The 15,603-nt window shown below is 45.3% G+C and overlaps 1 protein-coding gene and 1 long non-coding RNA gene across 2 annotated transcripts; both read right to left on the reverse strand.

The window, feature by feature from the left end:
- Window positions 1–3,464: 3,464 nt before the first annotated feature.
- LOC145337640 (uncharacterized) lies at window positions 3,465–6,686 on the reverse strand. The gene is made up of 3 exons (XR_013885380.1): window positions 6,571–6,686; window positions 4,973–5,346; window positions 3,465–3,653 (listed from the first exon to the last, which is right to left on the reverse strand). It is a non-coding gene; the product is annotated as an uncharacterized LOC145337640 (long non-coding RNA).
- A 14-nt stretch (window positions 6,687–6,700) lies between these two features.
- Window positions 6,701–14,776, reverse strand: top6bl (TOP6B like initiator of meiotic double strand breaks). The gene is made up of 5 exons (XM_080182429.1): window positions 14,592–14,776; window positions 12,584–12,705; window positions 9,078–9,188; window positions 7,696–7,794; window positions 6,701–6,802 (listed from the first exon to the last, which is right to left on the reverse strand). The coding sequence occupies exons 1-5, from the start codon at window positions 14,752–14,754 to the stop codon at window positions 6,701–6,703; spliced, it is 597 nt and encodes a 198-aa protein (XP_080038555.1). The 5' UTR covers window positions 14,755–14,776.
- Between the last annotated feature and the right edge of the window lie 827 nt (window positions 14,777–15,603).

Here is a 15,603-nt window from a genome sequence, read left to right on the forward strand (position 1 = left end):
CATGTCCAGCCCAGCGTGGGCTGCACTGCAATTCCTCTTCTGTTAGCTTGGATCTTGTCTATCTCCCTTGTGGGGGTTCTGAATTTGGTTTTAATTTGATTTATTATTAATTACATTTATTATTGTCACAGGGTATTAGCAAACAGTGAAAAGTATTGTTTCTTGTCTGCTATACAGACAAAGCATACTGTTCATAGAGGAGGAAAGGAGAGGGTGCAGAATGTAGTGTTACAGTCATAGCTAGGATGCAGAGAAAAATCAACTTAATATTTGATTTATTATTGTCACATGTATTTACAGTGAAAAGTATTGTTTCTTGTGCACTGTACAGACAAAGCATACCATTCATAGAGAAGGACAGGGTGCAAAATTTAGTGTTACAGTCATAGCTAGGGTGTAGAGAAAGGTCAGCTAAATACATTTGATTAGATTTATTATTGTCACATGTATAACTTGGACATCTCTGGACACTAAGGAGCATTTTAGCATGGCTAATCCACTGAACCTACACATCTTTTGACACTAAAGGGCAATTTAGTATGGCCAATCCACCTAACCTGCAATCACATGCAGCCTAACTAAGATTCTATGAAGCTGCAACACAACTCACCACTTGGAGTGTTGTGTGCAGTTTTGGTCTCCTTATCTGAGGAAGGATGGCCTTGCTACAGAGGGAATGCAGCGAAGGTTTATCTGGCTGATTTTGACATCAAAACCTTGGGTGTAGAATACACCATACTGCTAGGCTGCTAACCCACTTGAGAAAAGAAACATCCTCTTTGCTGGAGCTGTGGCAAGATTAAACCCATTAATAAATGATTTCCCTGCATTTAATGCCGTGAGGAATTCTTTACCTATAGTGATAAATGAGAGGATTTGAGTGGCAATGCAGGTGGAGAAGGTAGTCAAGAAGGCATACAGCATGCTTCCCTTCATTGGCCGGGGTATTGGGTTTAGAAATTGGCAACTTGCTTGGAATATAGTGTTCAATTCTGGTCGCCACACTACCAGAAAGATGTGGAGGCTTTGGAGAGGGGACTGAAAAGATTTACCGGGATGTTGCCTGGTATGGAAGGCATTAGCTATGAGGAGAGGTTGACGAAACTTGGTTTGTTCTCACTGGAATGATGAAGGTTGAGGGGGCGACCTGATAGACGTCTACAAGATTACGAGAGACCTGGACAGAGTGGATAGTCAGAAGCTTTTTCCCAGGGTGGAAGAGTCAATTACTAGGGGGAACAGGTTCAACGTGCGAGGGGCAAGGTTTAAAGGAGATGTACAAGGCAAGTCTTTTACACAGTGGGTGGTGGGTGCCTGGAACTCGCTGCTGGGAGAGGTAGTGGAAACAGATATGATTGTGACTTTTAAGCTGCATCTTGATAAATACCTGAATAGGATGGGAAGAGAGGGATATGGTCCCCGAAGGAGTAGGGGGTTTTAGTTCAGACAGGCAGCATGGTCGGTGCAGGCTTGGAGGGCTGAAGGGCCTGTTTCTGTGCTGTAAATTTCTTTGTTCTTTGAATAGGGATGTTTTGCTGAAATTGTACAGGGTATTGCTGAGGCCACACCTGGAGTATTGTGTGCAGTTTTGGTCTCTTTATCTGAGAAAGGATGTCCTTGCTATAGAGGGAGCACAGCGAAGATTTATCAGGCTGATTTCTGGGATGGCAGGTCTGCCATATGAGGAGAGACCAAGTCAGTTAGGATTATATTCATTTGGAAGAGTGAAAGGGGATCCCACAGAAACTTTAAAAATTCTAAAAGGGTTAGATAGGGTAGGTTCAGAAAGAATGTTCCTGATGGTGGGGGTGTCCAGAACTAGGGATCATAGTTTGAGAATAAGGGATAAACCTTTTAGAACTGAGGTGAGGAGAAATTTCTTCACCCAGAGAGTGGTGGAATTCACTCCCACAGAGACTAGTTGAGACCAAAACATTGTGTTATTTCAGGAAGAAATTAGATATCACTCTTGGGGCTAAAGGGATTGAGGGATATGGGGGGAATCAGGATATTGAATTGGATGATCAGCCACATCAAAATGAATGGTGGAACAGGCTCGAAGGGCCGAATGGCCTCCTCTTGCTTCTAGTTTTTCTGTGTTGCTGCGAAATGGCAGATTCACAGTCATGATGGCTCCACAAAATAAGTTGAGAGTTCAAGGTGGGTTTGCCAGGATTAGGTGTGCATCAGAGTTTGGGAACTTCCCTAATAAAAAGCAAATTCTAATGGTGTCACATAGAATGTCAGTGATAATGATGAGGGATTGCATGAACAACAGCAATGAGCGTGCAAGAAGCTGGAACATGTTACATAGCAACACAACTACAGGAACTCTGTCTCAGTCCTTAGATATGCACAGGTGGGATTTTACAGCTTCGCTTATCCAGAAACCGTTTATTTATTAGTGCCACATGTAAGCTTACATTCACACTGCAATGAAGTTACTGTGAAAATCCCCCAGTTGCCACACTCCGGCACCTGTTCAGGTTACACTGAGGGAGAATTTAGCATCTAACCAGCATGTCTTTCGCACTATGGGAGGAAACCGGAGCACCCAGAGGAAACCCACACAGACACGGGGAGAATGTGCAAACTCCACACAGACAGTGACCCAAGCCGGGAATCGAAACTAGGTTCCTGGCACTGTGAGGCAGCGGTGCTAACCCACTGTGCCACTGTGCTACTCAAAATCCCACCCACGATCAATGCATCTTTCCATTGTTCATCTGTCGCCCACTCTGAATCCCGTGGCAGATGGGACGGTAAAATTCCTGTTGATATATTTTTAAAACAAGCAGAAGCCTCTGTTACTCTTTACCACAGATGGATGTCATGCAGAGTGCTGTGTTCCCTATTCAGATAAGAGTTTTATTTCTATGGTGCAATGTGCCAGAGGGCAGCAGCCTCTAACTAAATGATGCAGGGTAAAATATACTATTATTGTACTGTATGATCCAGACTGGGGCACTTGATTTATGATGTGGGTATGCCGGCGTTGGACTGGCGTAAACACAGTAAAAAGTCTGACAACACCAGGTTTTAGTCCAACCTATTTATTTGATAATATTCTCACAAGCTTTCGAGGGGTTACCCTCTTCGTCAGGTGAATGGAGAGCATGGTACATTGGGGAGACCATGCAGACGCCACGTGATCATCCGTTGTCGTGGCGTCTGCATGGTCTCCCCAGTGTACCATGCTCTCCATTCACCTGACGAAGAGGGTAACCCCTCGAAAGCTTGTGAGAATATTATCAAATAAATAGGTTGGACTAAAACCTGGTGTTATCAGACTTTTTACTGCACTTGATTTAAACAGCAGTTGGATGTGCTGTGAATGCATAATAGAAATTCTGGCTATTAACCCTCTCCATGTCACCCTGGAAACAGAGCAAAGATCCTAAAAGTAAAATAAAATCTCCTGTTCCACAGAAACAACTTTATTTTATACATGTTCCCTTTTGCATTATTATACATTGGGTAAACGTTGTCCAGATTTATTCCTTATTCTGGATTCCATGTGGCTCCTGCTCTGTTGTTAATGCTCATTTCTACCTGATTTGAGTTGATGACCTGAGGGATCTATCAGCCCACCCTGACGATCAGTGAGTCCAGTCAGACAAATTGGAAACTTCCTGAAGCCACAAGTATTCCTCCTGCATCCAACAACACAAAAAATATTATTCTCATTGCCAAAGAGGCCAACATGGAGGACACAAATGATTAACAGAAAATATTACATACTTTTCTCCCCTGGTGATGCCATTGAATGTAATTAATGAGAGCTTCAAGTTTTTAGGTGTCCAGATCACCAACAACGTGTCCTGGTCCCGCTATGCTGACACTATAGTTAAGAAAGCCCACTAACGCCTCTACTTTCTCAGAAGACTAAGGAAATTTGGCATGTCAGCTACGATTCTCACCAAATTTTACAGATGCACCATAGAAAGCATTCTTTCTGGTTGTATCACAGCTTGGTATGGGCTCCTGCTCTGCCCAAGACCGCAAGGAGCTACAAAAGGTCGTGAATGTAGCCCAATCCATCACGCAAACCAGCCCCCTATCCATTCACTCTGTCTACACTTCCCACTGCCTGTGTGTAGGTTAAATGGATTGGCCGTGGCAAATTGCCCCTTAGTATCCAAAGATGTGCTGGTTAGGTGGATTGGCCATGCTAAATTGCCCCTTAGTGTCCAAAGATGTGCAGGTTAGGAAGACTGGCCTTGCTAAATTGCCCCTTAGTGTCCAAAGATGTGCTGGTTAGGTGGATTGGCCATGCTAAATTGCCCCTTAGTGTCCAAAGATGTGCAGGTTAGGAAGACTGGCCTTGCTAAATTGCCCCTTAGTGTCCAAAGATGTACAGGTTAGGTGGATTGGCCATGCTAAATTGCCCCTTAGTGTCCAAAGATGTGCAGGTTAGGAAGATTGGCCGTGCTAAATTGCCCCTTAGTGTCCAAAGATGTGCGGGTTAGGTGGATTGGCCATGCTAAATTGCTCCTTAGTGTCCAAAGATGTGCGGGTTAGGTGGATTGGCCATGCTAAATTGCTCCTTAGTGTCCAAAGATGTGTGGGTTAGGTGGATTAGCCAGGCTAAATTGCCTCTTAGTGTCCAAAGATGTGCAAGTTAGGTGGGTTGGCCATGCTAAATTGCCTGAGTGTTCAAAGATTGCAGGTTAGGTGAATTGGGCATGCTAAATTGTCCCTTAGTGAAGTGGGATTAAAAGATTAAATACATGGGGTTACAGGGATGGGGTGGGATTTTTATCGGTGCAGACACGAAGGGCTGAATGACCTCCTTCTGCACTGTAGGGATTCTGTGATTCTATGTTAGAATTTGAACTCAACCTCTGAGTTACTAATCTAGCAGTATAAATATAGCAATAGGTTTTCATGTTTATCAGGCACTTAGCCGATCAAGACATATAAAAGTTCCTGACAATGAACTAGGATACCAATGCTGGGTACAGTCACACACCTGATCTTCAGTTGATTTTCTATTGAATGTTTGCTCAGTGCTCATTATACTGCAGTGAGCCCCAAAGAGGTCAGCTGTCTGAGATGTGAATCTTGTTGGGGTAGGTGGAGAGACCTGCACGTCTGTTTTCAGTAAGGGAATATGGCCTAAGCTAACGTTTTCTGAGCTTGTCTGGCTGTATGGTCCATGCGCTGCTTTTTTGAACGGTCTGCTGTAAGGACTTGCACAGGGCTTCATTCTATATGTTCCCAGCTGCCTTTTTCTGGTGCCAATTCTTTCCTCATTGCTGCCCAAACAACAGTCAGTTTCTGCTGTCACTTGTGGAGGTTCAGCAGTCCAGTGCAGCCTGTCTGAATCCACCAGGGTAGATGGATCTGAAAGATAGAATATATCAAATCTGTTTTAAAAACTTGCATTCCATCCACTCCTTTCAATTTTCCGTAATACTGCAAAGCACATCAGTTAAAGTTTCCATTTTAACACAGTGGGTTAGCGCTGCTGCCTCACAGCGCCAAGGACCCGGGTTCGATTCCCGGCTTGGGTCACTGTCTGTGCGGAGTCTGTACATTCTCCCCCTGTGTCTGCGTGGGTTTCCTCTGGGCTTGCCCCGGCACTGTGGTGTGCGTGCCATACAGAATGGCAAAGGAACAGAGGGACTGGAAAACCCCACCGGTGGCCAATAGCATGCCGTCTCCACCATCAAAAAACACGCAGCGCAGGAATTGGAAAATCCCACAACATTACTGACACCCTGTAATCAGTGGAGGGGAAGGGGGATCCACTGTCACTCTGCCTGGGATCAGTGGGGGGAAAGAGGGGGAGGGTCACATGATGGTAAAATTGGGCCCATAGCATGGATGGTAGGAGACTAGGAAGTTCTGTGGATCAAAGGGACTTTAGCACGTTTGTCCACCGAAAGGCAGGTTAATAGGGTAGTGAAAAAGGCATATGGCACAATTGCCTTTGTCAGTTGGGCTATAGATTACAAAAGCAAGGAAGTTATATTGAAGTTATATAGAACTTTGGTGAGGCCACAGCTGTGTGCAGTTCTGGTCTCCGCATTATAGGAAGGACATGACGCACTGGAGGGCGCGCAGAGATTTACCAGGATGCTGCTTGGGATGGAACAGTTAACTTCTGAAGAGAGGTTGGATAGGCTTGGGTTATTTTGGTTGGAGCAGAGAAGACTGAGGGGTGACCTGATTGAGGTGTTCAAGATTATGAGAGACATGGATAGGGTGGATAAAGAGCAGCAGTTCCCCTTAGTTGAAGGGTCAGTTATGAGGTGATATAGGTTCAAAGTGAGGGGTGGGAGTTTTAGCAGGGGATTTGAGGAAAAACTTTTTTATCCAGAGGGTGGTGAGGGTTTGGAATGCGCTGCCTTTGAGGGTGGTGGAGGTGGATGCCTCACATCCTTTAAAAAATACCTGGATGAGTACTTGGCACGTCATAACATTCAGGGTTATGGGCCAAGTGCTGGCAAGTGAGATTAGGCAGGAGTTCAGGTGTTTCTTATCTGTCAGTGTGGACCCAATGGGCTGAAGGGCCTCTTCTGCACTGTATGATTCTAAAAGGTTTGCTTTGCGTTGACCTTGTACCTGACTCAGAATCAGTGGGCCCAGTATGGATTCTCTGTTCTGTGTGATACAGATTGTCTCGACTGGTCTCTGGACTCGCTGGATCAGTGTTAGACTGAGCATGGTCACCATGTCCTGAATGAACCTTTGGTCAAAAGACAACCGATATTAATCTGACAACAATCACAACTGCAACCCCAGTGACCCAAGTATTAATCTCGTGTCGAATAATAGGTGCCCCAAACACTATTTTCTGAAGGATATCAATCATGAAATTTGAATAAAATAACTTTACAGAAGGTGTTGACTTTCTCAAAATCATAGAATCCTACAGTGCAGAAGGAGGCCATTCAGCCCATCGGGTCTATACCAACCACAATCCCATCCAGACCCTATCCCCATGCATTTACCTTAGCTAGTCCCCCTGACACCAAGGGGCAATTTAGCATGGCCAATCCACCTAACCAGCATATCTTTGGACTGTGGGAGGAAACCGGAGCACCTGGAGGAAACCCGCACAGACATGGGGAGAACATGCAAACACCGCACAGACGGTGACCCAAACTGGGAATTAAACCCGGGATCCCCTGTGCTGTGCGGCAGCAGTACTAATCACTGCCGTTGTCATGTATTCCCCATTCAGTTAATTCAGATGGTACATTGGGGCAGCATTGTGGCGCAGTGGGTTAGCACTGCTGCTTCACAGCGCCAGGGACCCGGATTCGATTCCCGGCTTGGGTCACTGTCTGTGTGGAGTTTGAACGTTCTCCCCCCATGTCTGCGTGGGTTTCCACCGGGTGCTCCGGTTTCCTCCTGCAGTCTAAAGATGTGTGGCTTAGCTGGATTGGCCATGCTAAATTGACACTAGTGTCAGGTGGTTAGTGGAGTGAAAAAATAGGGTTATGGGGATTGTGGTCGGTGCAGATTCAATGGGCTGAATGGTCTCTTCATGCACTGTAGGGATTCTCTGATTCATTGTATGATAAACAATCACCGAATATTATTCTGGAGCGGCGTAACCAGCTCATTAAGGATCGTGAACCATTCAAAAATCACAACATCATAAAATCAGCTGTGTCCAGGAAGCAAATCAAGTCTCCTGCAGCACTCAGTCATAATCAGCTCTCAAGTTATTTAAGAACATACTCGCTTTGAATCACAGACTCTGCTCGGGAGAAATCTATTCTGGATAATATGTTGGAGAGTATTCTTAAGTGAAGTCCTCATTTCTCGAGTGTGTGAGACCTAGAAAGTCAATAGCAAAATCAATTGCAGCTGGAATCATTTTCAATTTTCAGAGTAAACGTGGTGGTGAAAATAAATGATAGAAGCAAGCAGTGCGGCGGAGAACTGCAACAGATCTACACTTCACAGGTTCCAACTGGGATCCGCTCACTTAGCACAGACAACAGAATATTCAATTACAGAACAGAGACGTGTGATCTACCGGCCCCAAGCCTTGAACTGACCCCGTCTGTGTGACTGGTACTGTGTTGAGCACAAAGGTATTATAAGATATAGGAGTAGAATGAGACCATTTGGCCCATCGAGTCCACTCTGCCATTCGATCATGCACCTCATCCCCATTTCCCATAACCCTTCAACCCATTCCCAATTAAAAATCTGTCTAACTCCTCCTTAAATTTACTCACTGTCCCAGCACCCACCGCACTTTGGGGCAGCGAATTCCACAGATTCACACTTTGGGAGAAGTAGTTTCTCCTCCAACTCTGTTTTAAATTTGCTGCCCCTTATCCTAAGACTATGATCTCTCGTCCTAAAATGTTCCACAAGAGGAAGCATCCGCTCCACGTCTACTTTATCCAGACCTTTTATCACCTTGTGTCCCTCAATTTGATCTCCCCTCATTTTTCTAAATTCCAGAGAGTGTCGGCCGAAACTGTTCAATCTCTTTTCATACGACAAACACCTCATCTCTGGAATCAGTCTACTGGGGGCGATTCTCCTGGCCCACTGTGCTGCTCGAGCTCAGGGTCAGGGGCTGGCACTGGGGCTGACCCAGGAAGTCCGGTTGTCCAGTGACCGGGGGAGGGGGCGGGCTTGGCAAGGACAGCGATTGCGGGGAGGGAGTTGCGGGACTGCTCAGTGATGGGGTTGACCAGCGATCTGGAGGCCAGCAATGCAGGGCCACTAATGCACGTGCTAATCCCGATGCTGACAGATCGGCGCACACGCAATGGCACACTCAGTGCTACACTGCCGGCTTCCTGAGTGGGAATAGGCCCAGTCTGCAGATTTTCAGAGTGAATCCAGCTGAGTCACTCTGTGATGTCAGAGATTCAATCTGGAAATCAAACTTTAAAAAAAGCAGGATTTACTCCCATTTTCCCACAAATCGGGGACTTTGAATTTTTTTGGGAGAATTCCATGCTGTTTTATTGGACACGGTATGATGCTTTAATAGCTGCAAGTTTGTTTTGCTGCAGTTTTTGCTCGTCTCACTGCCACTTTCATCTGCTTAAAATGATGCATTTTGTTCGCCTACCACAGGACATCTCCATGTGTACCTTCAGGAGCTGCAGAGACTTTGTTCTAAAATCACGATCTGTGCTGCTTGATAATATACTCAGAATGGCATCACAGATAACAGCAGTCGCGGCCTGAATTCTTCTTCGATTCTACAGGGAAAAAATATAAATAACCACTGGTTTGTATTAACTACAAATGTTCCCTTCTTCCCAATCACATCAGTAAATTCAAAGATAATTTTAACATGCAATGGGCTGTCTCATTGGGCGAAATACAGTCCAGGCTGTATTCAATGGTGGTCCCCCATTCACCCAAAAACATTAGTGTGTAATCCATGTTGTCCAAGGCTAAAACGGGGTGGCATGGTGATACAGTGAGTTAGCACTGCTGCCTCATAATGCCAGTAACCTGGGTTCGATTCCCGGCCTTGGGTCACTGTCTGTGCGGAGTTTGCACATTCTCCCTGTGTCTGTGTGGGTTTCCTCCGGGTGCTTCGGTTTCCTCCCACAGTCTGAAAGATGTGCTGATTCGGTGCTAAATTCTTCCTCAAGTGTTCCCAGGTGCCAGAGTGTGGCGACTAAGGGGAATTTCACAGTAACTTCATTGCAGTGTTAATATAAACTTACTTGTGATTAGTAAATAAACTTAATTTATATAGAGGCCAGATCAGATAGAGAGTCATAGGTTTGCTGGAGGATATTAGTGAATCAGTAGAGCTTTTACAACAATCCTGCAACTTTCAAGGTCATGTTTTTTGTGCTATCACAGTGTCATAGTGGGTCAGCACTGCTGCCTCACAGCGCCATGGACCCAGGTTTGATTCCCAACTTGGGTCACTATCTGTGTAGAGTCTGCACTTTCTCCCTGCGTTTGTTTGGGTTTCCTCCAGGTGCTCCGCTTTCCTCCCACACTCCAGGTTTCGGACTTCCACACGCAGGTTAAGTGGATTGGCCAAGCTAAATTGACTCTTAGTGTCAGGGGGATTAGCAGGGTAAATACGTGGGTTTCAGGAAATAGGACCTGGGTGGGATTGTGGTTGGTGCAGACTCGATGGGCCAAATGGCCTCCCGTAGCGATTCTATGGAACAGCTATGTCTATTGAATAAATGCCCAGAGGGGCAAGTTCCTCTCTAGGGTGAACCAGAGAAAGATCAAGAATTTTGGATGGGTACATGGATAGGGAGGGAATAGAGGGATACAGACCGAGTAAGAGCAGAAGTTTTTTTTTCAGTTTGGTTAGGGTATCATGATCGGCACAGATTGAAGGGCTAAAGGACCTGTTCCTGTGCTATACTGCCCTTTGTTTGTTCTTTGTTGTTTGAATAAATTCTTTCTATTTTCTCTGAAAAATGCTGAGTTTTAGCTGGGATGTAGTTCTAAGGTGTCCTCTAACATCTCAAGCAACCATTATTCACACGACAAACCTACAAGTGTTGAAAGGCTAATTAATCACTGGGACATCACATCTGAGCTTAATCCTGTGCTTACTAGATAGCCACACAAATGTGTTCCACAGAAGTGGCCAATGCAGAACAGTTACCACTGGGACACTCTGGGTTACTTTTCCCTCACCAGACCAGAGGGATTGCTGACCTGCCTGAGATCAATAATGCAGCACAGGCTGAGAATTAAATCTTCCTGTCTTGATGGTTTAGCTAAAGCTATTCTCCTGACACGGTTAGCACTGTTGTCTCACAGCTCCAGAGACCCGAGTTTGAATCCCAGCCTTTGGTCACTGTCTGTGTGGAGTCTGCATGTTCTCCTTGTGTCTGTGTGGGTTTCCTCCGGGTGCTCCAGTTTCCTCCCACAGTCCAAAGATGTGTGGCCATGCTAAATTGCCCCTTAGTGTCCAAAGGTGTGTAGGTTGGGTGGATTGGCCATACTAAATTGCACCTCAGTGTCCAAGGATATGTAGATTAAGTGGATTGGCCATGTTAAATTGCCCCTCAGAGTCCAAAGATGTGTAGGTTAAGTGGATTGGCCATGTTAAGTTGCCCCTCAGTGTCCAAAGATGTACGGGTTAGGTGGATTGTCCATGCTAAATTGCCCCTTCGTGTCCAAAGATGTGCAGGTTAGGTGGGTTGGCTGTACTAAATTCTCCTTCAGTGTATCCAAACAGGTGCCGGAATGTGGCGACTAGGGGATTTTCACAGTAACTTCATTGCAGTGTTAATGTAAGTCTTACCTGTGACTAATAAATAAATAAAAACTCAACTATAATATGATATTGACAGAATGCAGTATCATATTTACCAATCTTAGAATAGAATAGAATTCCTAAAGTGCAGAATGAGGCCATTCGGCCCATCAAGTCTGACTCTCTGAACGAACATATTACCCAGCATCCCCCCACCTTCCCATTTTGCCATGTTTAATTCTCCTAGCCTACACAGCTTGGACACTAAGGGGCAATTTAGCACGGCCAATCCACCTAACCTACACATCTTTGAATTGTGGGAGGAAACCGGAGCACCCGGAGGAAACCCACGCAGACACGGGAAGAACGTGCAGACATCGCACAGCCACCAGGCCAAAATCAAACCCGGGTCCCTGGTGCTATGAGATGGCAATGCTAATCACTTTGCACACATTCACTCTTAATAAGCTTAGGATAAAACTTATTATATCCGGCACAATAGCACAATAGTTAGCGCTACTGCCTCATGGCACTAGGGACCCAGGTTTGATTCCTGGCTTAGGTCACTATCTGTGTGGAGTTTGTGCATTCTCCCCATGTCTGCGTGGGTTTCCTCCAGGTGCTCCGGTTTCCTCCCACAGTACAAAGATGTGCGGGCTAGGTGGATTGGCCGTGCTAAATTGACTCTTTAGTGTCAGGGGGACTAGCTAGGATAAGTGCATGGGGTTATGGGGATAGGGCCTGGGTGGAATTGTGGTCAGTGCAGACTCGATGGGCTGAATGTCCTCCTTCTGCACTGTAGGATTCTACGATTCTAATGGCAAGGGAAAGATGGTGAGAGTGAGAGTGAGAATTCTTATGCAAACCCACTATACTCATCACAGCTGCTCTACAAAGGCTGTGCTCAGTCCATAATCGAGCTGGTACTTCCAAGTCCTTCCACTGTGAACATTACTGGGTACAGCCCGGTTACCATATTTCCTCCACTATTTCTTTAAGTTCATTTATAGGACATGGATGGCGCTGGCTGGGCCAACATTTTTTCCCAAAGGGCACATTGCTGTGGCTCTGGAGTCACATGTCGGCCAGAGCAGGTAAGGACAGCAGATTTCCTTCTCTAAAGAATATGAGTGAACCAGATGGGTTTTTCCGACAATGGGTCATCAGTGTTCCAGACGTTTTTAAAAATTGAATTCAAATTCCACCATCTGCCGTGGTGGGATTTGAATTCGGGTCCCCTGGAACATTAGCTGCGTTTCTGGATTAATAGTCTAGCGATAATAGCACCAGGCTATCACTTCCTGTACTAGAATAGTAAAGCATCAGGTTAACCCAGTGTTAGGATATAATCAGATTCTACAGCTCCTCATCATTTGTTGTATATCTTTGCAGTTTAGCCACTGATACCTTCTTGAAATTAAAGTATTCATCCAGGAGTTGATGAAGCACTAATTGAATTGATTTCCCCACAACATCTTTGTTGTAATGAAGAACCTGGTCCAGATGATCTACAATGGCCTTCTGTCCTCCTGTCAACAAAGGAAGTCTATTAAAGATTCACATCACAAACCACTCTGTTAAAGAGACCTAGATTATTATGCTAAATAGGATGCCATTGGCACTTTGATTGCAAAACTGAGGCCAGAGTTTCAGTATCAAAGTGTCATAGAGGTTTACAGCATGGAAACAGGCCCTTCGGCCCAACTTGTCCATGCTGCCCCTTTTGTTTTTAAAACCCCTAAGCTAATTCCAATTGCCCACATTTGGCCCATATCCCTCTATACCCATCTTACCCATGTAACTGTCTAAATGCTTTATAAAAAATAAAATTGTACCCGCCTCTACTACTACCTCTGGCAGCTATCAATAATCTTTTCTTTTTCCCAATGTAAAGAAAATAATCAACAAATCTGCCATCATAAGAAGGAACATCAGAGTATAGGCCCACTTCAAAAGGCATATCAACAAGGGATAATTTAGCCGCCAGACGGAGGTTCATTTAGAAATCTCCAAACCTACCTCACCTCCAAAAGCAGAACCTGCACGCGTGTCCAATTGGAGATTTCAGTCATAGTAATAAAGAACAAAGAACAAAGAAAATTACAGCACAGGAACAGACCCTTCGGCCCCTCCAAGCCTGCACCGACCATGCTACCCGATGAAACTAAAACCCCCTACCCTCCCTGGGACCATATCCCTCTATTCCCATCCTATTCATGTACTTGTCCTTCAAACTCACTATCGTATCTGCTTCCGTGATCTCCCCTGGCCGTGAGTTCCAACCATCCGCCACCCTCTGTGTAAAAAAACTTGCCTCGTACATCTCCTTTAAACCTTGCCCCTCACACCTTAAATCTATGCCCCCTAGTAATTGACTCTTCTACCCTGGGGAAACACTTCTGACTATCCAGTCTGTCTATGCCCCTCATAATCTTGTAGACTTCTATCAGGTTGCCCCTCAACCTCTGTCATTCCAGTGAGAACAAACCAAGTTTCTCCAACCTCTCCTCATAGTTAACGCCCTCCATATCAGGCAACATCCTGGTAAATCTTTTCTGTACCCTCTCCAAAGCCTCCACATCCTTCCGGTAGTGTGGCGACCAGGATTGAACACTACATTCCAAGTGCAGCCTCACTAAGGTTCTACAAAGCTGCAACATGACTTGCCAATTTTTAAACTCAATGCCCCAGCCAATGAAGGCAAGCATGCATTTTGCCTTTTTGACTACCTTCTCCACCTGAATTGCCACATTCAGTGATCTGTGTACCTGTACGTGCTTGCTTGCACCCATGCAGCCAATTATAAGGTTAAATTTGTTTATTAGTGACACAAATAGGCTTACATTAACACTGAAATGCAGTTACTGTGAAATTCCCCTCATCACCACACTTTGGCGCCTGTTCGGGTCAATGCACCCTAACCAGCACATCTTTCGGACTGTGGGAGGTAACTGGAGCACCTGGAGGAAACCCACACAGACACGGGGGAGAATGTGCAGACTCATCACAGACAGTGACCTAAGCTACAAATCGACGCCAGGTCCCTGGCGCTGTGAGGCAGCAGTGCTAACCACTGTGCCACCGTGCCACCCACACTGAGGGAGAATTTAGCATGGCCAATGCACCTAACCAGCACGTCTTTCAAATTGTGGGAGGAAACTGGAGCACCCAGACAAAACCCACACAGACACGGGGAATTCCGCACAGACAGAGACCCAAGGCCTGAATCGAACCCAGGTCCCTGGCACTGTGAGGTAGCGGTGCTAACCACTGTGCTACCCTGATGGAAAATCCATTCTCATTTGCAATGCGGAGAGAATCCACTTGCATTTCCCGATAAAAAAAGAAAATGAGGCAATGAAGTGAATACACCTGAAACTAAAGGAAGCTCATAGAATAAGCTTTGTGAAAGTACCTGCTATATCCATCAACTCCAAGTGAAAGTCATCCCAGAATTGATTAAAGAGAAAAAGAAGCAGCATCTGTTCTTGGACCTCTCCACGTTCAGACCAGTCGTCGTCCAGGATTGATTGAAGAGTGTAACTGATATCTGGGCAGGCTAATCCTGTAACACACATGGATCTATACAGTGGCTTTTACAATTTGTTTTCAGATTTCTATCCTCTCCAGCAGATGTTTACTTTTATGGAGGTTCCTGTGGGGCCACCAATTCTCTAGTGTGTCACTGAAGTGGCCATGTTAGCACTATTTTAGTAAAAAGTCTGACAACACCAGGTTTTAGTCCAACCTATTTATTTGATAATATACTCAATTATCAAATAAATAGGTTGGACTAAAACCTGGTGTTGTCAGGCTTTTTACTGTGTTTATGCCAGTCCAACGCCGGCATACCTACATCAGCACTATTTTAACCATACCATGTATTCTACCTGAGCTAGATTCTGTCTTTCCCAAACAGACACAATCGAGCAAACACCACTGCTTAATGATTAGGAGTGAATCCCTAGCTGAATGTTCCTGTTCATTGACTAACAACACCAAGAGCAATTTTCGTCTGGAATTGAATCCAGAAGCTTCTATCCTGTGGCTTAGCACCATACATAGGGGTGGCATGGCTGCACAGTGGTTAGCGCTGCTACTTCAAAGCACCAGGGATCCGGGATAAATTCCCAGCTTAGGTCATTGTTTGTGTGGAGTTTGCACGTTCTCCCTGTGTCTGCGTGGGTTTCCTCTGGGTGTTCTGGTTTCCTCCCACAATCCAAAAGACGTGCTGGTTAGGTGCCAAAACTGAAAATGCTGAAAAATCACAGCTAGTCTGGCAGCATCTGTAAGGAAAGAAAAGAGTTGATGTTTTGAGTCCAGACAACTCTTTATCAAAGCTAAAAGGCAGAGAAATTGGCCTTTATGCCTATAAAAGACTCTGTCTTTTAGCTTTGACAAAGGGTCATCTGGACTCAAAACATCAG

The sequence above is a fragment of the Carcharhinus amblyrhynchos genome, unplaced genomic scaffold, assembly GCF_965287045.1.
Source record: "Carcharhinus amblyrhynchos unplaced genomic scaffold, sCarAmb.v2.hapA scaffold_54, whole genome shotgun sequence".
Lineage (NCBI taxonomy): Eukaryota > Metazoa > Chordata > Chondrichthyes > Carcharhiniformes > Carcharhinidae > Carcharhinus > Carcharhinus amblyrhynchos.